At 34.3% G+C, this 27,823-nt stretch overlaps 1 protein-coding gene across 7 annotated transcripts in view; it reads right to left on the reverse strand.

Moving 5' to 3' along the window:
- CASK (peripheral plasma membrane protein CASK) overlaps nucleotides 1-27,823 on the reverse strand; it is a 458,844-nt gene that overhangs the window by 109,662 nt on the left and 321,359 nt on the right. For 4 of the 7 annotated variants that reach the window (XM_081756876.1, XM_081756875.1, XM_081756880.1 and 1 more), the window contains exon 5: nucleotides 26,415-26,444. The exons of the other annotated variants lie outside the window; for them this stretch is intronic. In XM_081756876.1, coding sequence (XP_081613002.1) covers nucleotides 26,415-26,444 — 30 coding nt within the window. The remainder of the gene's footprint in view (nucleotides 1-26,414; nucleotides 26,445-27,823) is intronic. 7 annotated transcript variants of the gene reach the window in all.

Here is a 27,823-nt window from a genome sequence, read left to right on the forward strand (position 1 = left end):
GGTTCGAATCTCGATCCAGTCATTCATATTTTCACCCTTTGTGTGTTATCATATTTTACCCTAGTCTAGCCTTATTTTCGACAACAACGGCAAAGTAGATATCAACACTTTAGGTATTAGGTTACGCTTTCTGTTTTCAGTATCAGACAAAGCACGTGTAGTTTAGATTCCAAAGGTTAAAACCGTACATTCACATCTGTTACAGTCCTGATGTGAGCAAAGGAACGTTAAATTCAGAACTAACTGCATCAACCGGCAACTATGGCCGAAAATGTAACTGATAAGCCTCCAAAATACAAATTGTTGGTGTTGAAAATGTACTATTTCCTTCCTATACGCAGGTAAAAGGTGAAATGAATTGTATGAAAGAAGTTGGGGTACGAGAATACGCTTTTAAGTGCTGATTGGGCATTCGTTTCACTGGTACCGGAATACTAGTTTCAGTGGATTTCCTTGAACAGCTTGCGAGAGAAGTCCCATAATTTTCAAGCCGAGGCGTGTTTCGCATTTTCGGTGGTTTATAACTCTGAAAGAAGGTGCTTTTTGACCGTTGTTTATTGGAACTTTTTCTTCGATTTGATAGAAGGAGTTTGGCGGTGTTTTTCTGCAGCCTATATATATATATATATATATGTGTGTGTGTGTGTGTGTGTGTGTTATTCGGAAACAACACGAAATAACTTTGGGAAATGAATTCCCATACCAAAACATGTCGAGACATAAATGGTCGAAACTTCAGAAGAAAATATCTCATAAACGTCGGGTAAAAAACATAGTGATTATTTTTGAGAGTAGATTCCGTTAATACACCATTAGATGTGGAAGAGGGGCTGCTCAGTGTTAGTATTAAAGCATAGAAAGAATAGAGTTGAGTTGAGTTAATTTTAGTTTAGGGTCCCGTTCAGCAGCGAGGCTATATGAGACGTGGACCTACTGATTAACGTGGAATCCGAACCACATGAGCTCCCGCCGGGAATCGAAGCCGGGTCTCCCACGCCAAAGGCGCATACGCTAACCGCTTAGCCACGGAGCTCGAGCATAGAAAGAAATTCATGTGGTCTTCTAGGAAAGAAAAATGAAAGATCAGCAACTGGCACAAATTCCATATCTGCTGTACATAACTGGAATCTAAGCTTAAAATAGGGGCCACGGTGGCTTAGCGGTAGAACATTCGCCTCTGGTGCATTGGGTTCCTGGTTCGATCCTAGCTTGCGCCAAGTGAGCTTTGTGGTGGACAAACACCGTGTGCGTGGGTTTTCTCGGGGTTCTCCCGTTTCCTCCCACTTTCTTTATTCCACCATTTCATTTATTTCTCATTATGACCGTCTTATTTAGTCTAGCCGGCATAACCATGAGACGTAAAACTTAAAGATTTCATTTTTTCTAAGCTTAAGATATGACAATTACAATGTTCTTTTACCGTATCTTCATCCGATTAATTTGTTCTTGAGTCATGACCCTTTTTGCATAAATCCGACTAATTTCTGAATAGCTATAACAAGGGACATAATTAGAGGCATTGAGGCCCCTAGAAAACTTTTATGATGTTCCTCTTCTAGGTTTTATAATTGACAACGACAACGCAACACACTTTATAATATCCAGATTGTATTTCTATTACGCATAATATTAGAAATGCGAAACTTTAAAGTTAATTTAAAGGAAAAAATTATTTCTAGATTAATGTTCTTTATAAATATATTGCAGCATTCTATAACTTTTTTTTTTTTTTTTTTTTTTTTTTAACGTTGAAACCCTTTCCTTGCCTTGACATCACAAAATTGTCTATTACTTCTTCGAAGTGAAGCTTTCCAACCAAGAGCTGCTCGATATAAAGAAATGCTACTATTTTTCAATCTTTTATTATTTTAATTTTGGAATTTGTGCGAGCGGTTTGATTCCCGGTGGGACACTCGATCATAAAAGAGTAAAAGCTTTTTCAGGCAAGCCATTCTGAGTGAGGTTTTCCTGGATTTTCCTCATTCACACCAGGCAAATGCCGGGATGAATATCTAACATATAGATCCCAGGCTGCTTCCTTCCTTTCCCAATTCTTTCTTCCTTCCTTTCCTCGGATGATGTAATTACCGAGGGACGTCATCATCATACGTAACGGGCTAACATGGCCATAGATGCCGAAAGCCTAGAAATCTAATTCCTAATCCCAATCCTAAAGACGGGCTAACATGGCCATAGTTACTGAAAACCCAGAGAATATAATTCCTAATCCTAATCCTAGTGACGGGCTAAAATGGCCATAGATGCCGAAAGCCTAGAAATCTAATTCCTAATCCCAATCCTAAAGACGGGCTAACATGGCCATAGTTACTGAAAACCCAGAGAATCTAATTCCTAATCCTAATCCTAGTGACGGACTAAAATGGCCATAGATGCTGAAAGCCCAGAAATCTAATTCCTAATCCTAATCCTAGAGACAGGCTAAAATGGCCATAGATGACGAAAGCCCAGAAATCTAATTCCTAATCATAATCCTAGTGACGGGCTAAAATGGCCATAGATGACGAAAGCCCAGAAATCTAATCCTAATCCTAGTGTCGGGCTAACATGGCCATAGTTACTGAAAACCCAGAGAATCTAATTCCTAATCCTAATCCTTAAGACGGGCTAACATGCCTATAGATAGCTAAACCCCAGAAATCTAATTCCTAAATCTTAAATTTTAATTTTGGAAAATGAACGCTTAGCACTGACAGTTCTGACACAAAAGGTCATAAACAACACTGAACAGACTTGCGGGGAACTAGATGAGAGGAAATTATTTTACACTATAAAAAGAGAGAGCACTTTACTCATTATTATCACTTCAGAGATCTCATTACTAAGTACCGCCAAAATTTCGAAAATCTTACGACTTCGTTGCGGGAATAACTAAAGATTTAAAAATGTCATGCATTGATACAATTATACAAATAAATATCATGTATATAATCTTCCGAACATTTTCTAGCTAGAAAAGAGTGCGAACATAATGACATACTCCAGTAAGATACACTATGAGGATTTTCGCTAATATATTTTTTCGGATAGGAAATTAAAAATGAAATCTTTAACTTTTACGTCCCACGAATATGCCGGCTAGGCTAAAGGAGATGGTGATAATGCGAAATGAATGATAGAGTGAGATGAAAAAAGTGGGAGGAAACGGGACAACCCCGAGAAAGCCCACGCACACGGTGTTTGACCACCACAAAGATCACTTGGTGCGAGCTGGAATCGAACGAAGGTCTCCATGCACCAGAGGTGAACACTCTACCACTGAGCCACCGCGGCCCCGGATAGAAAAGAACAGAAGTAGAGGTAAGGAACAGAAAAAGAAACAAAGAAAGAGCTCAAAAGTTTCCGGGTTGGCACCCTAATTGGAATGTAGAGTCAGGTGGTCTTATGATATCACTAGGCCAAGATAACACCACATAATCCTCATTTCTCTCTTTATCTGATGAAACGTATTAGCGAAAGTACTCATAACGTAATCTTTTAATGTGTGATTTTGTTATGACGATTTTCTGGTAATTAATTTATTATTCCCACTGCAGGATTCGTTCGCTAAGCTTAGATATATATTCACCTCTAGTGCATGGAGTCCTTCGTTCGATCCCAGCTCGCGCCAAGTGATCTTTGTCGTCTTCGTATTATATATATATTCAACAAGTAACTGTACTTTTCCGAGTGTATAAAAAATATCTATGAAAGGCTGTGTGTTATCGTACATGAATACTTATATTGTATATTTTTACTAGCATAACTTTTTGCTCTACGTTTGTGAAATATGGAGATATGATACCCATACTCCGTTCCCTTAAATTTCCTATCAAAAATAAATTCCCACAACTTCGATAAAGGGTTAAAGAAAAACGTGAATGGAGAATAGTTTTAAGATTACTTGATTTGTAATATCTTTGGAGAAACAAAAATGAAGTAAGTGGTTTCGGTTCCGTAAGTAAATTAAATCTGCATATTTTAACGCAAAGAGTGAAAAAGTGGGTGAGTGAACAGGGACCTTCAGCATACCGTGCCGATGCGTTAAGCACTACGCATCTAGTCCGGCTTCCAGAACAGCTACTCACTTCCTAGGTTGTTGCTCTCATCTTGTGCCACGTGGTTTGTACCACAGACCCCTGCTGTGATTGGACAATCCTGTGTCCATACACCAAGCACCTTATGACGGTTGTGATTTCATAAAGGAAACAACTAATTTTTATTTTACAAGCTAAATCTTATCTTTCTCTCTCTCTCTCTCTCTCTCTCTCTCTATATATATATATATATATATATATATATATAGATAGATAGATAGATAGATATAGATATGTAGATATATATGCGCAAAGAGTGAATTTTAACCCAAAAGTGAATTGTAATGAAAGGAGAGAAAAGTTGACCGACTGGTCCGAGACTCAAACCCGGGACCTTCGACACATCGTGTCGATGCGTTAACTACTTCCGTCTCCCGCATTGGCACGGTATGCCGAAGGTCCCGGGTTCGAGTCTCGGACCAGTCGGTCTCTTTTTCACTCTTTAGGTTAGAATTAGCATCTATAGAAGATTTGGTGTGTAAAATAAAAAATTGGTTGTTTCCTCCATTCATTAGTATATATATAAACCTAGACATTTTCGTTTTCCATCCTTCTTTCCTTCTGTTAAAAAATATAAAATGATTATGCAATATGTATGTTACAAAATAGAATTTAAAATATTTTGCAAATATGTTGCAAAATAATCTAGAAAAATACCTAAAGATATTTAAAAACAAAAGTGGAGAACAGGTGATCACAAATTAGAAGTATTTCTGAATCCTATGAGTGAATCTAGTATTTTTTTTAAAGTTAATTTCTAATATAGACAGTTTGGTTTGATTTGGTTTGATTTTGAGTTTAGCGTCCTGTTCAGCAGCCAGGCTATATGAGACGTGGACTTACAGTTTTAACATGGAATCCGAACCACATGAGTTCCCGCCGGGATTCCAACCCTCATCTCCCATGTTAACATTTCCTACGCTAACCGCTCAGCCACGAGTGAGCTCTATAAACAATTTGAACCTTGGATACTAGTGAGATAAAATGTTTTATTGTTGTCACGAATGGCTATCTCGCTACAAACTATCAATATATGCAGCATCAACTTTTAAATTAGAAAAAGTGCGTTTTATGTACGAGAGAAGATAGTATCCAGTAAAATATTAACTATTTATAATGTAAAAGTATCCTTAAAATATGATAATATAATTATACTTACATATTCTTTTACGGTGCTTGATTTTCGTTTTTTTCCCTATCAATGAACGATATTCGTATCATGTTTAATTATATTTGAATATATAACTGCATTAATAATTAAACGTAGAGAGCTTGCTGGTATAGTATGCTCTTTGTCGTTCGCTCGTTTTTATGTTGAGCCGTCACCATGGTAACAATTTGGTCCCATTTTAGGAAGAACAAAATTGATGTTCTTTATGAACAACAGAACGAACTTTCACTAAAATAATATAAAAAAAATCACGAACACAAATATCAAATAAGTCCTGAATTAAAAGTGGACGATGCATTAGTTACTAAAAGATAGTACTATGTAGCTAGTAGTTTATTTATAATATTGGAAAATGAAAAAAATGAAACGAAATCTTACGGTTTAACATCCCACGATTATGTCTTTTAGGCTAAGGGAGACGGATGATTAAACCAAATGAATGATAATGGAAGAAATTATGGAATGAGAAAGTGGGAGGAAACGGAAGTATCCCGAGAAAACCCACGGACACGGTGTTGTCCACCACAAACTTACCTGCTGGGGATCGAACCAGGGACCTCATGCATCAGACGTAAAGGTTCTGCTTCTGAACTTATAATATCGAAGTTCTTTGAAATTCGAAAGAACCCTGGTGTCAGCAGCATATGAACTTTTTGGGGCACTGAGGGTATTCCATCCCCCCAGAAAAGTGGGGGTTTCGGGGTTCTTCCTCGGAAAATTAGAAAAAATGATCTTTGTATATTGTATTTTAAAGCAGTTTTGACTTTAAAAAAAGCAAACAAAACGTAAAAATTTTTGTTTTCTTTTTACCTTTGATAGTTTATTTTCCTAATGTGGTACCACACACATACTTTACAGTTTGTTTGTGTATTCAAACAATAAAATTTAACTTTGTTTTACAATTTTAATTAAACTTAAATTATACTGTGTATATTGAAATGCCTAAACTAGCAAAAAAAAAAAAAAAAAAAAAAAAAATCGACATATTGGGAGACGAAAACAATTTTACAAATGTTTGAGGGACACGTCCCCGGGGTCCCCGGTGTGATTTACGCCCGTGTGCGAAACCTCATAGAACGGTTGTGTTTATTCCGCCGTTCTTTTGTTTATTGACAGGTGTCAGAGCAAAAACAGCAAGACATTGGAAGAAACAGGTTTCTGATGGGGATTCAGCGCCCAGAGAATAGGCACTACCTATATTCAATATCCTTTTATTGCAACCAGAATTGGTATCGAATTATACCATTTCCGACTTCAATGCTGGTCGACATTAAACAAAAACGGTAATAGGGAGCAAGGATCTGTATTTTGATATAAATTCTATGTGAATAGATCTAATCTTCATCCTTATCATTGTACTAAAACTGGAAAATATTGAAATTAGTTCCAGCAATTTCCACTTTCAATACTGCCTCATAGAACAAAACTGGTATCGAGAAACTTTCTTTTTTTCTTTATGAATTTAGTTTCTCAGGAGGCATCCATTCACAGAGGCTGGGTCAAACAGGGTGGTCTGAGTCGCATTCGAACGAAGGTAGGATGAGAAAATAATTCCCACCTCCAACGAGGAACTGCATAATTTATAACCGTTTATTAAACATTGTTAGGGTAATCAAGTCGAGAAGGCTCAGGTGAACAGGACATGTAGTCAGAATAAAGGAAAGTAGGAACGCTTTCAAAATTTGAACTGGAAATCCAAATCGGAAAACGACTATTAGGATGACCTAGGTGCAGATGGGAGGACAATATTAAGATGAATCACGCAGAAATAGAATTACAAAGTAGAAACTGGATCCAGTTGGCTAAGGATAGTAGTCAATGGACAGCTTTTGTGAATACACTGTGGCATTCAATCTCAGAGTTCTTTAAGCCATAGAGTTAGTTGATTAGTTATAACAAGTTAGCCAAGGAGAAGAGAGTCCGCATTTTAGCATTTTAGAATATGGCAACGCTAGATACAGCGAAATAAAATTAGTTAAAAAGAAAAGAATAAAATGTAGCAGAAGTGAAATAATGATTAAAACAATAAGTTTATTTCATTAGATAAAACTCAAAGAAACAGATCATTAACCAGATCAACAGCTAACACTAGAACTCAAAACGACTTTAGCCTCCAAACTCAAAGAAACAGAACATTAACCAGATCAACAGCTAACACTAGAACTCAAAACGACTTTAGCCTCCAAACTCAAAGAAACAGAACATTAACCAGGTCAACAGTTAACACTAGAACTCAAAACAACTTTAGCCTTCAAACTCAAAGAAACAGAACATTAACCAGATCAACAGCTAACACTAGAAATCTAAACAACTTTAGCCTCCAAACTCAAAGAAACAGAACATTAACCAGGTCAACAGTTAACACTAGAACTCAAAACAACTTTAGCCTCCAAAATCAAAGAAACAGAACATTAACCAAGTCAACAGTTAACACTAGAACTCAAAATAACTTTAGACTTGAATTATTTGGCAGTTCAAATCTTTCTCCGATGTCTGAGTATTAAGAACATTTCATGGGAATACATTGAACACACAGAGGGATACACACACAAAAAAACATCACAACACAGACGGTTAATTCCATGCAGTGGGTAAAAATGTGTCAGATCGCCAATACCCAAGCGCGTCAGTATCAGGTTACTTCGACAACTAGTACAGAAAGAAGTCTGTTATAGTTGTATAACTGAACTCACAAAATACAGTACAAAGTGTATCAAAAAGGACTTTAGAACTTTGAAAACTCAGGTTGATTTATTTATTTGGCTTACACATATGATTTTGGTGTCATTTTGTAGCAAAATACATAAAGTTTTTTATACCTTATACCTAAAGAGGTTCTATGTGGATTCCATTGCTGATGCGGCGGTACATGTCCCATCTTAAATCAATTTCTTGCCAAACCCTATAAACCCTTTACGAGCAATTCTATCAGTGTCTTTTAATCTTGCACCATTTGTAATGTGTATGATTTGAGATGCAACCGTCTTCTCAACACACGCCAAACTGTAATGTGTGGAACACTCAGCTGTCGAAAAGCACCTCGGGTTGATTTTGTAGAACTGTTCACAAAGCTTTGTCTCACTTGCTATACAACGTCTTCAGACGTACGGGGACGACTTGAAGATTTGTTGTGTTTTACTGAACATCCAGTTTCAACAAAAGACTTACGCCATTGATTAATAGTAAGGCTAAAGGAAGGATCTTTACCATGCTTTTGTACGAAAATTACGTTGCACAGTTGTCACAGACTTGTATTCTTCAAACGAAAACACATAGCTAGCACGCTTTGGACAAGTAAAGGCAGCCCATCTTTGCTGCAACTGTCGCTAGCGCTTGCGGTGGCTTGTTTCTGAACTAGTGTACTACGTGAGTCAAAATTTGATGTATTTTGCTATAAAATGACACCAAAACCATGTCTGTAAGACAAATAAATAAATATGAATTTTTAAAATCGTAAACTTCTTTTCGATACATCCTGTATATTATAGTTCATTTGCTAATGAAACCCTCTAGGAAAAAAAAAAATATATTACACACATCTGAGTAAGGAAGGAAGTGCTTTAAAGCAACTTCTGACAAGAACAAAACTTTAGCAGTCAGTACCTTTGTTTTCCGAACAGAATAATGGAATTAGTCTTTCGTAGTATATTTCATAAACATTATTTTATGTTACTCCAAAAAACAAGATACAAAATACAAAAAGAAAGAAGAAGAAGAAATCTGAATCATAGTACAAAATACTTTCGAAAAGTAACTTGCCTGACAATGCATAAATTCATTATTTCTTCACAAGTTTTTTTAAAAATTTTCTACACGTAGGTTTCTTTTGACAAAACAAAGGCTTTGAAAACAAAGAATGCATGTTTCTTTAATATAATCCAACTTACAAGATGTAAATATAATAAACTTGTTCAAACAAAAGCGCCAAGATTTGTTTTTTACCCTGTTGACACGGCTGTACGTGCCGACATAGCTCCTGTTCTACAGAGTAGTTATACATACGTACGTGTACATGTAATTTGGAAAGCACGGCAAAATTTAAATTATATCATTTTGCATGCAAAATTTTAAGATATCTCGACGGAAACCAGTTGTCTTCAGTTATGTTAGAAAAGAAAATATAAATATATAAATGAAAATTACAGTATTACAGTTAGAAAATTGATTGTTGTGTGGGTGAGATTGTAAACGCTGACCAAAGTAAGTTAATTTTTTTTTTCGTCTACAAAATAAGCTCATTGTTTGTGTACCAACGTTTCCTATTTCTCAAATTATGACAACAACAAAAACAGTTGAAACTTTTTGATGTGTTAGATGCATGCCTGTCTCTCTATCTATATACAGGGTATTTCGATCAGAGCCGGCCCTAGGTAATTTGCAACCCCCTTTCTCCAGAAAGAACAAATCTTAAGGGCCACAATTTTAAGTATGCTACACCATCATGAATAACAAAAGGGGAAGGGTAATCGCACTCAGAAAGGCCTAGGCACTACAAATACAATCTCGTTGTGTCTGTTTCTTCTTTAAATAATAACCTATTATGTTAGTGAAAGATAAAGCAAACGCACCTGCAGAGGAAAGATGGTAATCCTTTTCATAGAATTCAATATCTAGCTTTAATCTCAATATACCAGTTTGCAATCTTAGTGCAACTAGCTCTTTTATCTTTATTTCTTGATTTTCCTTCTACATTTGTTAGAAAAATTTAAAAATAAAAACTTCTTTCCACCTTCAATGATAAGGAACTTGTTTGTGACAAAGACAAGAGAAGTTTTCACATTAAAACTATGTTAACTAACTAACAGATGTTCGATATTATTCGAGAATTGATAATAATAATAATAATAATAATAATAATAATAATAATAATAATAATAATAATAATAATAATAATAATAATAATAATAATAATAATAAACTCTTTACTAAGCGCGAGGTTCAGCCAAGGCTGCCTCTACCACCTAACCCTATAAATAATATTAATATATGTAGTAACAGAATACAAATTAATAAATGATAACAAGCACAAGCAAAAAAACATATTATAAAAGATAGTAAGAAGGAAAGAGACCGAAAAAAAATAGGGAGTTGAAGGAAAGAAGGTTAAACAGTTTAATTTATTGATCATGTGTTCCGTTTTGGAGCTTTGTACTGCATTTTTGAATTGTACAAAGTTAGAAATAGAGGCAAATTTCTCAGCAAGTGTATTCCAAGCTCTTGGCGCTAACACTGAAAAGGATGCACGACGTATATTTGTTTTATAATGGGCAAAATCAAGTTTGAATTTATTACGTGTGGAATGATTGTGTACATTAGAACGTTTAGTCAACTTTTTGAACAAATAATCTAGTTTCTTAGTTATTAAGATCCTGTATATAGAGCAAACATAATGCAAATATCTTCTATGAAACATTGTAAGAATATTATGTTCATTTAAAACAGGAAATATATTAGATATTTTTTTTAGTGCAGAAAGAGTATCTTAGCGTAGAATTTTGAACTATTTGAATATTGTAAGCAAGTTTCTTTGGTAATTCGGGACCGTAGAGAGTATCGCAATAATAAAAAATGACCAAATTAGTGTTTGAACGAGCTGTAGCTTACAAGTAGCTGTAAAATATTCCCGAAATCTGTACAGGTTGCGTAATATTCCAAATGCCTTTCTGCATTGTGCGTGAATATGGTCATCCCAGTTGAGAAATTCATTAAATATAAGCCTTAAATTTTTGGTAACGGATACACGTGGAATTAGGGAGTCAGTTTTAGGTTGCTGTGCACAACTGACTTTAACATTGATCACGAGCCAATTGTCATAGACACGGATTTACCGTGATTTATTTTGAGACCGTTTGAAGTACACCAAAGGCTGATTGCAGCAAGAGCACTATTCATCAATGACACATCCATTTCAAGAGTTTTAAGACTTGTAGACAGGTAAAGTTGGGTGTCATCTGCATAAAAGTGAGGTGTACAGAACCGAATAACTTTTGGTAGATCAGCAATATATAAGTCAAATAACAATGGTCCCAATACAGAACCTTGTGGGACACCAGCATTTAGAAACATCTTTTGTGATAGAACAAAACTATTACAAGGAAGTACAAGTCTCTGTAAGTATGATTTAAATCACTTTCTAGCAATATATGAAAAGCAAAAGCAATAGTATTTTAGATTAGCTGACAGTAAGGGATGATGTACCGTATCAAAAGCCTTGCTTAGATCAAGAAGAGTAAGTAGAAGGACCCACTGCTGATCAGTTTCACACACGATATCATCAGAAATCTTAATCAATGCAGTGACTTTACTATAGCCTGCACGAAATCCGGACTGTAATTTAGGAAGTAGTTGATTTGAGTCTACATAATGTAATATTTGTTGCTGAACATTTTTTTTTTCATAATTTTGATAAAACCGGAAGAAGACTAATTGGCCTGAAATCATTGAAACCAGAAATAACTGACGTTTTAGGTAAGGGAATAACCCTAGCCTCTTTCCAAATCTGAGGATATACACCGGTTGACAGGGAATAATTGAGTTTTTGTATTTGACAACAATCAAGCAATTCATGCTGGGATTGGTTTGACCATGGTTTTAACACTGTCCATATGACCTTAAAGTAACGCAACCTAAGCATGATTTGTGAATGTATTATTCAAACAGAAGGTCACCTTAGTAAATTTAACTACCTATCATCATGAAGTCTGTATTTTAAATAATAGTTATAACAGATTTTGGCGCCCCGTGTAAATACACGTATTGCACATATGGTAAAGCCGGCTCTGCCTTCCATGATCAGTGCTTCTCTATCTCTTATTGCTTCTTTTGTCATTGTTCATCATCCTCCAGTTTTACCCAAGGTCACGGAAACACCCTACATATCTTGGTGTATAGAGATGAAAATGTCATGTGCTGTATGTTAGCATATCTTAAAAATATATATATACCAAATGTATGCAAAGTCCGGACTCATATGAGTGAACTATGTTATAAATACAAAGATAAAAATGGAAAAGACAAGAAAATTCTTGGAAATGAATCGTTTTCAAACTAGAATTTTTCAATCGCGCCAGACCTTTGGGTTTCACACTGGTAAGGCACCATATGTTACAAGAAAAAACTATGCTAATTCAGCAGGCTAATCCTCCTTAAGCCCTCACCATATCAACAATACAGCATTGTTAGGTAAAGGATTCGAGATACTCTAGGTTCCTTCACATAACAATGTGCATGTTCCCCGTGTTATTTTTGCGTGACCTTTAGTCGCTAATGGCTACCTAAATTGGAAAAATGTATTTTCCACTTAAAATAAGGTGTCTTGCGAGTGCACAGTGGTCCTGACACTCTCCAAACCTGACCAAAACATTAAAATCGAAATTATCAGAAATATAAAAGACCTTAGAGATTTAATAAGAAATATGTAAGGTGTGCACAAATATGTAGGTTTTCATGCAGCTTGTAAGGATTGGGCCTACAGTTAGTACCAATGGGAAAGATTAAAGTCGTGAAAGAAAGCCATGTATTCACCCCGGTAGCGGACGCAAAGTTCACGATGTAAAAACAAAATAATGTTTCGTTGTTAGGCGTCAATAATGATTGTGCAGAACATTGTTATGCATTCGTCGTTCGTGACACATTGTAGAACTTGAATATGCTTTCATATGCCAGTCAATATGTGGATAAATAAAATGAAATCGAAAACCAAAATTGGTATACTTGATATTGAATTTTATGTAGAGTTTTATTTTGAGTCCAGTCGAGTCCAGTTCTATTATGTGCTGGATGTGATAGTAAGGGATGTAATCTCTTAGAGAAAAATTCTAAGTGTTACCCGTTTCTGCCCGATCTGGTTTGAAACGCATGTTTGTATGTGAGTAGGGTAATATTGTTGCGACTAGTATTTAGGCTAATGACTGTTTTTCCTTGTCATCCCAGAAATGTCATATGAAACAATACGAAGGAGGCTTCTACAAGTCCTGCAGAATGTAGAAGGAAACAAAGAGACCAGAAAGACAAGACCTTATTAGTTTCCTTGAGAAAGAAATGTCCACCGAATTGGCTAGTAGAATAATAACACATGGCTTTCTTTCACGATTTTAATCTTTCACATTGGTACTAACTGTAGACCCAACCCTTACGAGCTGCACGAAAATCTACATATTTCTGCACACCTTATATATTCCTTATTAAATCTGTAAGGTCTTTCATATCTCTGATAATTTCGAATTTTGAAATTGTGGCCAGGTTTGGAGGGTGTCTGGACCACTGTGCACTGTGGAGCTCAAACAGCTGACGAGACTGGAAAATTTTTCCATTTTAGATTAAAAACCAACTATTTTGAATAACTTTTCTTCTTTACATTTGTTCGTGTCTTTGCTCAGAACAGAGTTGGCCTATGGCCCCGGTTTTTGTTCGTGTCTTTGTTCACAATAGAGTTGGCCTTATTTTTCTCATATAGCCGGTACAAAAAATGATATGAAATTAAATCTTTACGTTTACCGTCCCTTATCCCCGTTATGCTAAGGGAGACAGTGATTAAGGCAAATGAATGATGATGGAATAATTGGTGGAATGAGATGTGGGAGGAAACTGGGGTATACCGAGAAAATCCACGGACACGATGTTGTTCACCACAGGTACCCTACGCACTATAGGTAAGCGCTCTACCACTGAGCTACCGTGCCCTATACCCGGTATAGATATACCAAGGCAAATGAATAACAGTTTTTGAATCTGGTCAAGCATTTGAGCACATCCCAACATATAATTGAGGATATAAAAATTTTACATAAGGTTTCATCACTTGTATAAACAAATGTGTTTGAATTACATTACATAAGGATAAAGAATCCACCTTTAACTTTTAATATAGGAAATTTCCATATTAATGAAACTACATAATTAATAACTTAGTTAACAATTACAAAAATTTACAGTAATCAGCATGGTTTTAGTTCTCTTTTTCATCGAAATATAAAATGGGCTTAACAAGTACAAACATTACCAAAAAAAATCTCGTACGTAACGGAAGTATATGATTTAGCAAAGCTGACTTTTGAAAATTAATTTTAGACATGAAAAATGCAAAGTGTGTTTTGTGTAAACAGCTTGAAAGAATTCCATATATATATATATATATATATATATATATTTACTAATCAAAAAATTCAGAAACCTCCAGTCTTAGTACAGAAATGAAATGAAATTTTTAAGTTTTGCGTCTCACTGTTATGCTAGCTAGGCTAAAGGAGACGATGATGATGAGAACTAAATGGAATAGGGAAAAGAAGAAAGTGGGATAAAACGGGAGAGCCCCGGGAACACCCTACGCATACGGTGTTTGTCCACCACAAAGTTCACTTGGCGCGATCTGGGATCGAACCAGGAACCCCACCCACCAGAGGTGAACGCTCTACCATTGAATCACCGCGGCCTCAGTCTTAGTGAGGAATTTGTACATATTGGTATCAAATGATTCAAAGAGGATTACATACAAGTCTTGTAAGCGGACGAGAAGTAAGTTGAATTTGCATATTCTATTTAGGAACGTAAGAAACAGGAATTAAGACTTTCATTCTCTAAGACTTTCAAGCATCATTTGTAACTACAAGAAAACATCAAAATGATGCTGAATTGATTATCCAGACAAAATTTACAAGGTGTAATACTGAGTAACTTTGATTGAATACGTCATTTGTAAACGCTGACACTTTTATTCCGCTGATTCATATTCGTCAGGGTTGATTTGTTCTAATTACTACGTATTTTTTAAGCATTTATTTATTTATATCGGGAAAACGACAGGCAAATGTCTAATTATAGTTTTCCATCATTTTATGGTAATACACTTTAAAATACATATATAACAATATGGTAGCAAAATATATGTTTTATACGTAAAAAACACATAGCACGATATACAGCTAATTTATTTAGAATGAAAATTTTGTTTATAACTAAAAATGTCTATCTCTCCGTGTCCTCGTGACATCTTATTATACAATAAACCAGTGGCGGATCTAGAAAGTAAAAACTGGCGGGGCCAGCCAGGTATGATAGGTATATATAAACTTTCAAAAATATAAAAATAATAGCTTAAATTATTTTGTTACTGAAAAACTGGGGGCCTAGGCTCCCGGCCCTGGCCTAGATTCACCACTGCAATCAACACATTTTTCTGACAGACGATGCATCAAATACATTAGGCTCTGTGCTGAGAGATGCAATATGTCATTATGAAGTCAAGTTGCTATATGTGGAATGTGAATTTTGATTTCTGATAAATATTCTTAGGATGTTGTACTATAGATTATTTTATGTAAGAAAGATAAAATTAAATGAGTTGTCCTGCTTTCAAGTGATTGTAATGAATATTTGTTTCGAAGACCTTCATAGTTCTCAATTTTTGGATATATTCCTGTTTCTTTATATGTCAAAAAAGGCACAATTTATTTTTTATGTTTTCGATTTTGTTTATATATTTATTACTATTAAAATTCCAAACCATCACTGTATATTCCACCTTAGACTTTACATAGGCAGTGTATAAAGTTTTGAGGACATTACTATTAGATAAATCACTTCCTAATCTTGTCAAAAAGCCAACGTTTCTAAAGGCCTCACCAACTACTCTGTTGACAAGAATATCGAATGATGGGTTTGACTGCAGAATGACTCCAAGATCAGTAGTATGTAATCCATTATCTCAATTGGAGTTTGATTAATAGTATACACATTGCGTACATAAGTTCATTTTCCTAGTATATGATACTACTTTGTATTTTTTAATATTTAGCAGCAACTTGTTTGATTCGCACCACTGGAAAATAGCATTAATGTCACTTTGCAAAGAAATAGCGTCTAATTCTGTGGAGATACTGAGAGAGATTTTTAGATCGTTAGCAAACAATAGTTTGTGAGAGGATGTTATTACAGGGGTAAATTGTCAACAAATAGTATAAATAATAGAGGTCCTAAGTTTGATCCCTGAGGCACACCAGAATCTACGATATGTTGCTTACTTAAAATATTCTTGTATCTAACGCGATGTTTGGGTTGGCAAAGATAGGGCGCTATAAGTGGTTGAACTCATATGCAAGTCAGTTTATATATCCTGATACTAGAACATCAATAAAAGAAATTCTGAGTACAAAATCAATCAATACACAATAAATATAAAGATTGAAAACGAAGTGGACAAAATATTTAGAATTCGTTTAAGTTTTCAAGATCATTGATAAATTAATTATTTTAATACATGCAAGTGGAAGACGTTTTAAAGAGTAAATCACCCTTAGCTCTTTCATTGAAAAAGACAAAATTCAATATTGTAATTTTAAATAGATCTAGATGGAAGACTTTTTCGGAGGACCATAAAAATGTTTTATTATAGAATCGGAATTCAAAGAAATAGTCCTTGAACTTCGCTTATGTAAATGTGAGCTTCTATTTTACTTTTAGTTTTCTTTGAGCAATAGTCTTTCGTCCCCCATTCTCTATTGACATGATTCTCATTCATGGGCGGAGTTGGGAGTTGTCTGTTGGGGGCAGACCTTTTATAGGTGGCATTATATTAACCATTTATAGGTGGCATGTTTATTGTTTGTCAAAAAGTTGGGGGCAATGCTCCTCCATAGATCCACCCATGTGCTCGTTCCTCTTTCTCATAGCTTACGAGAAATTCAAAATTTCAAAATAACATCAGTTCAAAAGTGCATATATTACGCACTATGAATATGAACTCAGTTTCATGACAACTATTTTTTTTTGGGGGGGGGAGCCACCTCAGTAGATCGTATAAATTTTCGTCCAAATCCATCAAAGCCACAAATGTTAGTCTCGGGGTTTTAAACTTGACTGTTTTCAACTAAATTTAGGGGGACATAAATTAAATTACACTTTTTCTGGTTGAGATCATTAAGCCGTTCCCATAAGATGAAAGTTCACAAATAGAAAAAGAAAAAAAAAACTCATGGACAGACAACATACTGCAAACTAGAGTAGCTTGTTATGGAAGCCACCAATATGTGCATCCACCAGCAATTGAATTGAGTAATATTGCAACACATTGTTTTTTGTTGGTTTGCAGTTAAGCATCTCTTTCAGCCCCAAGTCTTCCGACACGTAAACCTATAATTTAGCGTGGGATCCCAACCCTACCGAGAATTGAACCAGAGTCTCCCGCTCAAAAAAACGTGTGCGGTAACCATGTAGTCACTAGGGAGGTTTCTTGTTACACACGAGAAGTGGCTTAAGAGGCCCCATCACGACGAAATTAAAATACTGCTAATTTTACACTAATTATGTGATATCTTTAAACAAATAAAAGATAATCGAAAAGTGGAACAAGAGCTCCCTAGACAATATTATTTTACATGAGATACCGTTATCATGACTCGCTTATCTACTTTCCATTTCCTGTTATCTAGAAAATCGACATTTATTTTCACGTTTCTAAATGACTGGAAGCAGAAGGCTACTAAAAGTGATTCATGATAACGATACCTTATGCAAAATAATATTGTCTAGCGCGCTCTTGTTCCACATTTTGGTTATATTTTATCTATTTGAATATATCACATAATTACTGTAAAATTAGCGGTATTTTAATTTCGCAGTGACTAGACCTCTTAACGAGTGAGAATATTACGTAAATGCACAATTCATTTATTAGCCCCTTCTTCTAGCTTAGAATTAGCAACATATAGGATAGAGTAAGATAACGATAGCGTAACGTCAATTTGATAGTCCTGTAAACGACAATATATCTTTTGGCATGATAATGCATCCAGGAGGAAAACTAATGGAACCGACAGCGACATATTCACCAAACAACATTTCTTTTCATCAGTAAATATATTAATATAATAGTTTATAACTTCGCTATTGAAATGAATGCGAGTTTGCCTCAGGCAAATAATAATAATAATAATAAAACTAGCTTCATTAATGATCCGCATGACATGTCCCTAAACATACGACTTCTGCATGTGATAGACATGTCAGTATACACTAGCTAAGGATTTATTTATTTATTTATTTTTTTTTTTATCAAGTTCGGTACAGATTGAGACGATTCATTCAAGCTCCGAATACTTCAAAATTAACTCCGATATTTGGGTATTTACAGCCATACTAGCATATTCAACATTTACTCCTGATATTACTTTATTTTGCAGGGAGTATTCATGAAAGTGTTACAATTATCAGCAAGAAATTTCAATAAGAAAAGGTTTAAAATATATTAAGTTGCACGATATCAATGAGTTATTTAGGTTAGTTTTATTTTTCTGGTTTTAAATGCGTGACAGGTGAGTTTCGTTTAATATCGTAAAACTTCGGTAGACTTCCAAACTATGCGAACCCTGTACTGAAACTGGTTGTAGTAGATCTATATAACTTCCAGCAAGAAGTGGATCTAGTCCGGGACCTGGGGACTTAGGCCCGCCAGTTTTTTGAGTGACAAAAATAATTTAAGCTATTATTTATATATTTTTGGAAGTTTATAACAAATTCATAATATACTTATCATAGTCTGGGGTCTGGTTGTCCCCCAGTTTTTATATTCTAGATCCACCTCTGCTTCTAGCTATATGATAAAAATTACTTTTGGGACGCTGAAGCCATATCAAAAATTAATTTCTCGCTATCTATTATCAAACTTTTGTTTTTTGAAAATTAATAGTAAAACCAGAAGTGATAGTACATCTTTACAATTTCCATGTGACCTAGAGGAATAAAATTAGAAATGGAACACATTATGTGGACGCTTAATTGATTGTAGAAATTTGCTTCTCGCTATGTTTTACCATTTTTGCTTTATGGAAATCCATACTAAAACTGGAAGTAGTACTGAATTTCTACCACTTCCGATTTCAGTAGAGAAATGCGGGTGAAGATGGTATCTTCCCTTGAGACACTGATTTAAAAAAAAAAAAACTTCGTTTATTTATTAATTTTAAAACACAACAGGAATGACGCACATTTACAGAGTTAAGTATCGCTTGTTATTAGAGAAATGCACGGGCCGAATTTTTCGGCCCGAGCCCAATCCAACCCAAATGTACCTAGGCCCGGCCCAGCCCGGGCCCGAAAAGTTTTGGAGATTTTCAGCCCGAACCCGGCCCGATAAGTTTTTAAAAATTCTTGGTCCATGCCCGGCCCGGGCCCCATAAATTTTAAAAGTTTTTGGCCCGACGCCGGCGCGATAAATTTTAAAAAAATTTAGCTCAAGCCCCAATTTTTCTCAAAATTAATATTAAACTTGACCTAACCCTCAGAAACATTTTCTAAACTCTGGTTCACAACCTAACGCTTGCCTCCCGAATGGTACCATTGCCTCCTAGAACTTTGCCTGTCATCGAGAGAACGAAAACTCCATTTCCTATAACAAAAATCTAACTTAATTGATTTTTAGCATAAAGTGAAGATGGCAATATAGTTTACCGACAGGCAAAACTTTCCCACCCCTTCTTGTCATATTTTGGGTTCAGTGAAGGACAAGGTTAGAGCTCAATTTACCGCGCAATGCCTCCAATTCTCTATAGTGAAAGTGGAGCCGCTAAGCAACACAAACTGTAAATAGCTATTGCATTCTTTGTAACATTTTTCACGGACACACTTCTTCAACGTTTGGCTTTATTCCAATTATCGTTTAACGAAAGTCAATAATTATTAAAGAATTACAATTAATCGGCCCCAGCCCGGCTTGACCTGAAGAGAAATCAGTGTCGGCCCGCCCAAACCCGGTCCGGCCCAAATAAATAACAGAGTCTGCCCGCCCAAGCCCGGCCCATGCAGGTCTTTACTTGTTATGATATATTACCATTTTTGTTCTATGATGAGCAACATTGAAACCGGAAATGGTCAATTTTTAGTACTTCCGGCTTGAATAAATGGCTTACGGATGACATGAAAGTATTCTTGGAGTGCTGGAACAATTCAGAAAAGTCGCCGTCTTGTTCTACGGAGACCAATATTGATACCGGAAGTAAATTTCTACCACTTCCGGTTTTGGTAGAGAGATCCGCATTATCTTTTCTTCACGCACTTGATCGGTTCTAAAAAAGGCTGCTTGTCACTGTATATTATCATATTTATTTCTATAGTGATAGAGGGTGAAACTGGAAATTGTAAATTTCTACCTTTTTTGGTTTGAATAGAGAGTTAGTAGAGAAAATGAAATCTATTTTTCGGACGATGAATCGATTTCAAAAGGCCGCTTCTAACTATCTCCTACCGTTTTTGCTTTTTAAAACCGGAAATACTTTATTTCTACCACTTCCAGATTTACTAGAAAGTAAACGGAGTAGATGAAACTTATTCTTAGGATGTATTAACGAAAGGAGGAAATAACCGATTTAAACTTATTTTTACACACCAAATTCTCTGTAGGTGTGAATTCAATAACTTACAAAGACTAATAAAGTGATTTGACTGGACCAAGACTCGAACTCGGGATCTCCGGCTTACCGTGCAGATGTGTTAACCACTAATCACCCAGTCTGCTTCCCGGAACAGCCAAACTAAATTCACACCTACAGAGGATTTAGTGTGTAAAAATATGTTTAAAAGCGGTTCTTTCCTCCTTTCATTAATATACTGTATGAAATCACAAGGGTCGAAAGGTGTTCTCAATATATGGACACTAGATTGTCCAAGCACAGCAGCTAGGCTGTGGTACAAGCCATGTGATCTGAGTGGAGAGCACCGACTGTGGGAACAGCCTGGGTGACGTAGTGATTAACGCATCAGCAAAGTATGCCAGATACCCCGGGTTCGAGCTCCGGCTCAGTCAAATCACTTTTTCACTCTTCATAAGTAATTGTTGGGATGCTGAATCGATTTAAAAAAAACGGTTTTAGATATCCCTTACCATTTATTCTTTATGAAAATCATTATAGAAATCGGAAATAGTAGTAAATTTTTACCACTTACGGTTTTAGTAGAGAGATGTAGGTAAAGAATCTCTTTTTTCCCTTGAGACAATGAACTGATTTAAAAAAAAACGCTTATTGCTATCTGCTTCCGTTTTTGTTCCATAGCGTTCAACGATGAAACCGAAAGTGGTTAATTTCTACTACTTTCGGTTTGAATAGAGGATTAATGGATGAAATGAAATGTTTTTTGTGGACGCGATTAATAAACGTTTTTGTTCTGATATTTGTTGAGAGACAGACAAACACATATAAAGACGGACGTAGTCGTTCTATAAAACTTACGATACATGTACATAACATAGTTTGGAAGTCCAAAATATATTTTATTACTTACTTCGCAATTAATGCAAGACATTAAAAACAACTATTTTATACAATAATATTAATTATCTTCCTGTTACACGAACATTTACTTAGTTTTATATCCTAACTACTTCACAAACAACAAATTGATCCTAAATACTTCAATTCTCCAATAAACTATTTTAGTAATAATCTACAAATACCTATTACCTAGCTAATAATCTATCTACAGAGATAGTAGTTTAGCGAGATAGATTTAATATAAGTAAACAACAGGGTGTCTCAAAAATTAAACCAAGATGTTTTATCAGCTCAGGTTAGTTTAATTCACTTCCTTTTTAAGGATAATTTTTGAGGACACTTTTAAAAATTAATATGTATCGAAACATACGGAAGATATAGGAAAATTTCTCCTTCTGAAATTAAGGGTACTACATAATGTTAAAAATTATCATTTAATAGATGTTGATGAAAAAATAACTCCTTCGGTTGTTTAATCTAGTAGTAAAGTTCATTATCATGGTCGAACACATCAAGTAAGGGAATTTAAGATGATTACTCCGACATCAGATGAATTTGTAGTTTTATCAGTATGATTTCAGTTGGATTGAGATTGTTAGAAATTAGTACATTTAATTTGCTCTGTAGTTTTACTTAAAAAGTAACAATCACTTCCCATATTGTCCTATCACCCTTATATGACGTGCAGCTTTTGCAGTGAACTGACGCATTAAGATTCAGAACAATTTTATTCTACAAATTTTCTTATTAAACTGAATAGCTGCATCCTGGTTAATATACTTGTACTTCAGATTGCAGTCGTAGTAGAAAAAACTTCACACAATAATTGTTATCCTCTCTCTCGTTATTTACATATACACTTGACGAGTATAACCAACTAAATCACTTATACACTCTTAAAACAACTAAATACTTCCCTAAATCATTTTCTATAATCATTCAGATTATACAACAAATATCTTCCCTCTATCAATTATATAAAATATTTCTAAGTATTTGCACAGACTCTTTCAGCGTGACTGACACAGCATGGTATGTGCTATTTTTAAAAGCACTTTCTGCGCGAACTCGCCTTCCTTAACTCCCAATAACCCCCGAACACTTGGATGCAATTATTTTAAAATCATACGTCAAAAAAGACGACTTTTTATAGTATGACGTGATTGGTACAGTGATTTCTATACAAAACTCAATTTACATCTGTGAACTAAATCGATATCAATGATTACTGATAAGAGAGATAGTCAAATTTATGGTTGTGAAAAGAATACATAAAATGCATACGTTTACGTAATAATGTTGCTTATATATTTTTGAAGTTAATTTTTTATATTCTAATTTTACAACTTCAAAATAGGTATACTGATAACCTAGATCAAGATGTGACAGTGAATTCATTCTTTCATGTTAGATATTAAAAAGTCGATAATCAAATAATGAAAGGTTAAAACTTTGAAACCTATTTTCCTTATTTTCCGTTTATTTACCTTACAAACATTGATCATAAATGCACGGTTATATACACATGGCGACCGTGACAGAACAAACCAAACATGGATCAGAAGTGCACGGTTATATGAATTGTCGACCATGACAAAATACAACCATGTTATTAAATATTTTGAACCAACTACAAATTTATTTATACATTTAGTTTCTTCCAGAATAATGTGACAAAAAGGAAAAATCAGAAAGTTCTTCAATACATATTTTCCCATATAAGCAAACTATCAAAATGAAAGACAGAAATATTCCTTTATTTCTGCAAGAACAGTGAGACAAGAGATGAAAGAAAAGCGTCTCCCTTCAACTTATCACAAGACGACATGATACCGACGAAAGAACAAAGTTTTTTTTGGCCGAAAAGGCGAAATAGAATATTTCTCAATTTGTTTTTAACAGAACAAATATTGGCACAAAGTTGTAATAGGATGACGTGTTCCCATTCATTTTGCTCCAGTATGAAGTAAGGTAAGTCCCCTTATTAGACAATAGGGCGACACAGTAACAAAAAGTAACTACCTTTATGTTTTTCTACGGTAACTGATACAAAAAGGACAGGGTTGCTTCCTTCATTTTGAATCATGGCATAAGGGAGACAGTAACTTACTCTACTTTTAGCGAAAATATTGATATACATTAAAAAGAATTATTGGTCGTTTTATTTCATGCTCCACAGTAAATACTTATACAGTTTACGGCTAATTAAGTATAGATGTGTATTTTGAGACACCCTGGAGAAAATAGGATAAACAAGCTATCGCTTTTCTTGTTTTATGCAAGTATTGTTAGAGAAAGAGAAAGACGGATAGGGAGATAAAAACTAAAACACGTAGAACTAAATGTTTGACATATACGTTTGTATTACACTCAAACTTTTGCCAATAGCAGAACATGCAGAAGCCAATTGTTAGGACATCAATTACAAAATACATTGACAGGAATGGGCATTTTAACATTTATACGCAATTATGCATACTGAAACATAGATAAAAGGAAACTGTGAAAGCACTGCATCTATACGTATAAGAAAATTATTAAACTTAATTTTTTCTGCAAAATATGTACCAGAAATGCTGAGAATATAGCCTTCTCATTTTAACAGTAACAAAATAAATAACCTTTCATTCTTTAACATTTGAACGGTGACGTTTCTGTTTATATGCTATTTCTCAATAATACTAACTATTAAGTATGTAAATTGTGTTTATTTATTAACTTGCTCCAACAATTGTTTCGTTATTTTCATTTTTTTTTAAATTTGATCAGCAAAATATATATAAACTTTTGTTTTCTCTTTTTCAAATAAATGAAGAGTGGCCAATTATAATTTATTAACAATGAAATAATAACACCATGACATATCGAAAGTACAGCTATGAAGTTGCAAACGAATTTTACATACAGTGGAATATTGATGTTTCGAAATCTTTAATCATCTTAATCAAACTTTTTTATTTCCACCTGCTAGTTAACAGGAACGATTCTATACTTCTATGATTAGAGTGGTTGTCTTTGGTGCATACTTTTCGTTCCATTGGTCTATTTCAGATGAGATTATTTTCGCTAATTCTGTACTGTGAACCAATTGAAGTTACTTAAATTAAGAGACACACAACTTGAGTTTCTATATTCCAAGGTCATAAACATTTTTATTAAATACTCGTGTTTTACGTCTATAGGTGTTATAATGTTAATGAGTGATTCCTACTGTCCCTTCTCACTAGGGGAACATTCTATAAATGATAAGCAATGAGACCATTTTATAACATTCACGCGTTCAATTCTTGTTCGTTCGTGTTCGGTCGCCATACTATAGTGTTAATGGGTTTGATTCGTATGGTCCCTGTTCGGGTGCTATTTTATAACATTAATGGGTTTGATTTATATTGTCTCTGTTCGCTAGGGCACAGGGCATATTATAGTATCAAGAAGGTGTTTTTTGAAAAATGCACAATACTTCAATGTAAACGAAGATACGTTAATACAGTTGTACCGATGAAAGTTTTACAGCCATATTAAAGTTGTAATATATACAGTAATATTTGATGTTATGCAGCTTTCGAGTTTCAATATAATAAATTACAATGTCAACATGCCCACGAAGCTTAAATCGGCACAGCTGCATTAATCTATCTGCCTTTTACATTCAATTATTGTTTCATTTTCTTTCAAACAATCACAGACTTGAGGTGTATAATGAAAAATGATTTGTGGTCCAGTTTAAATAAAAGTTTTTAATCAATGCTAGCTGCATCCACTCCTGCTTCCTCTTAACAATCTACCAATGTACCGATAACACAGAACGCAACTATTAAGCACTTGGATGGCCAAAGCCATTTGTACTTGAAAAAACCATGGAATGGTTTTAGACCAACTTAATTAGGATTTTCTTCAGTCGCTTGGCCTTCCGTAAAAGTTGCTTCTTAGTTGTGAATAGTTTGCAGAAATCTACAATTATCTACAAGCGCGGCTAAAGTAATAGTGATCCAGAATTACTTGGCAAATACACAAACACCTAATAAATGGACGTTTTGAATTTGGAAATAACAGGAAGATATTTACAAGAAATAATATTTGGCCACAACTTCTTTTATTCCTAGACAGAATTCATATCTACGAAATTTATCTGAAAATGTTAGTTGCAAAATTGCCGAAGGGTTGTATAATAAGTAAACACAAATTTTAATACCCAATAATAGTATTATTATTCTTAAAGAAATGAACTGTTTTACTGAAAACAAAAGAACAGCGTAATGACATATAAAAGCAAGCTAGGAAACACACGAGTTGGAAGCACAATCTAATAAACTAGCGTATGTACAAATATTTACAAAAAGTTTTAGTTAGCACTCAATTTTTCTATTGAAAAATTAAAAACACATCTACAGAGATTTTGGGACATATTTACATATTCGTGTTTACTAGTCTTGATTAAATTTTAAAGACAAATTGGACTACAACTTTTATTCGTTACTTTTTAACGAGTAAATTATTTAATAATTTAAAACTTGAAACGAGTCAATTTTTTTAGTTATTATAACGTATTAAGGGAAGTTTAATAAAGAGTAAAGCATTATACATTTTATGACTCTTAAAATATAACCAAACTCAGAATATTAGAGAGTTTGGACTTTGAAGTATGCAGTACGTAAAATGACCAACAAAACTAAATGAAATTAATATAAAAAGCATCTATGATTAAGAAAGGAAATGTGCGTTAAACCATGCTAAGTGATTATTATATGTATAAAGTTTTGGTAGCCAGTTTTAGTAAACATAGCTGTTAAACAAAATTTGCTAGTAGCCAAAGTGCAATATTATAAAATAAATAATAATAATAATAATAATGATAATACATCACACCAGATGTGGAGAAAGAATACTTACTAACACCGGAAGTGGCTTAATCCTGAACAACTGTGTTGATTGGAAAAAGAGGAAAACGACAATTAAAGTCCAATCATACTTTGGATCAAGTGCTTCAAGTGTGACTATATAAAAGCATGTGATTAAAATACCGTAAAATACAGGCTGAGCCACATTACAATAAAACCGTCTACACGATAAGATTCTTCACAGCGAGTACGCTGTTAATACCGGTTGCGGAGAAAACTCCTAAGTGACACAACAGCATTCAACGCGCTTTCACGATAACTTGATAAATATGTTATGATAGAATTATTTACTTACCAAAGTCAATGTTTTAATCATCTAACAACAATATTGCAACTCATAAACCTATGGCTTTTCAAGTTACAATTTCGAACTTAATATTTTTTTTTTATTTTCCAAGAAATATGATCAACATCTACTAAAATATCATCAAGCTATTCGTTTGTAAAGACTCAACAGTAATCCAGTAATACAGATATGTAAGTGAGCTAACAGATACTTTATGTTACAAAATTTCGAAATTTATAATCAAACATAATCTACACAGTCCCTAGAATTCATACCACATAGATCAGAAATTACTTTTTGAAATGTAGGAAGAATTAAAATTTTTAAAATTCCACTTATGAAACAGCTCTTTCCATTGACAATTTTACTGTCAGTTTAATAAACAAGACACTAGCAGAATTTTAAGCTATTAAATTGTTGAATACAAAATATATAATAGTATCATAATTATAATATCTTTGCTACTGTTGCAACACAAAATTTTACACTCTGCTCTTGTGTAGCCTTTACCGAGTTCCCCCGTAACAGGCAGATAATCACGCACTTGCTATCATAAAAAAATTAACGTGTGACAGTTCCTAAGGCTGTAGCTCATCCCATATGTATTAATAACTTATATTCACTCTGAATGCACATTCAGATTTACGATTTTAATTGCTATATTCAGAGAGAAAAGTAATGTATATCCGAATCAGTACAACAGTATGAAGTGAACACTATAAAGTATTCACATTCAGTCGGTTACGTTGTAAAGTGTCAAGTTTGTAGATGTGAATAATAGAAAAAATCGCAGTTCAATATCAGCAAAATATATCTTCACTGAATCAAGGTTTTCCATACATCTAATTTTCTTTTAAAGAAAAAACAGATATCTTCAAAAATCACTAAGTAATTAAATCAATAAAAAAATTTCTTCATAGGAAAAAAGGAGAATCTGGATATCCAAAATAGCTTCTTGTAAATATGCCCCAAAATATCTGGTGTGATGAAAACTATGAATTTGTAGGGAAAAAAAGTCATGTCAGAAGATAATGCAGGCTACTTGATACAGAAGTCCAGAATCGAATGATGCTTTCGTGAAATGATTCATAGTATAGAAAGTGAAATATTATTGA

This window comes from Thermobia domestica, chromosome 4, assembly GCF_964235325.1.
Source record: "Thermobia domestica chromosome 4, izTheDome1.hap1.1, whole genome shotgun sequence".
In the NCBI taxonomy this organism is placed as follows: Eukaryota; Metazoa; Arthropoda; class Insecta; order Zygentoma; family Lepismatidae; genus Thermobia; species Thermobia domestica.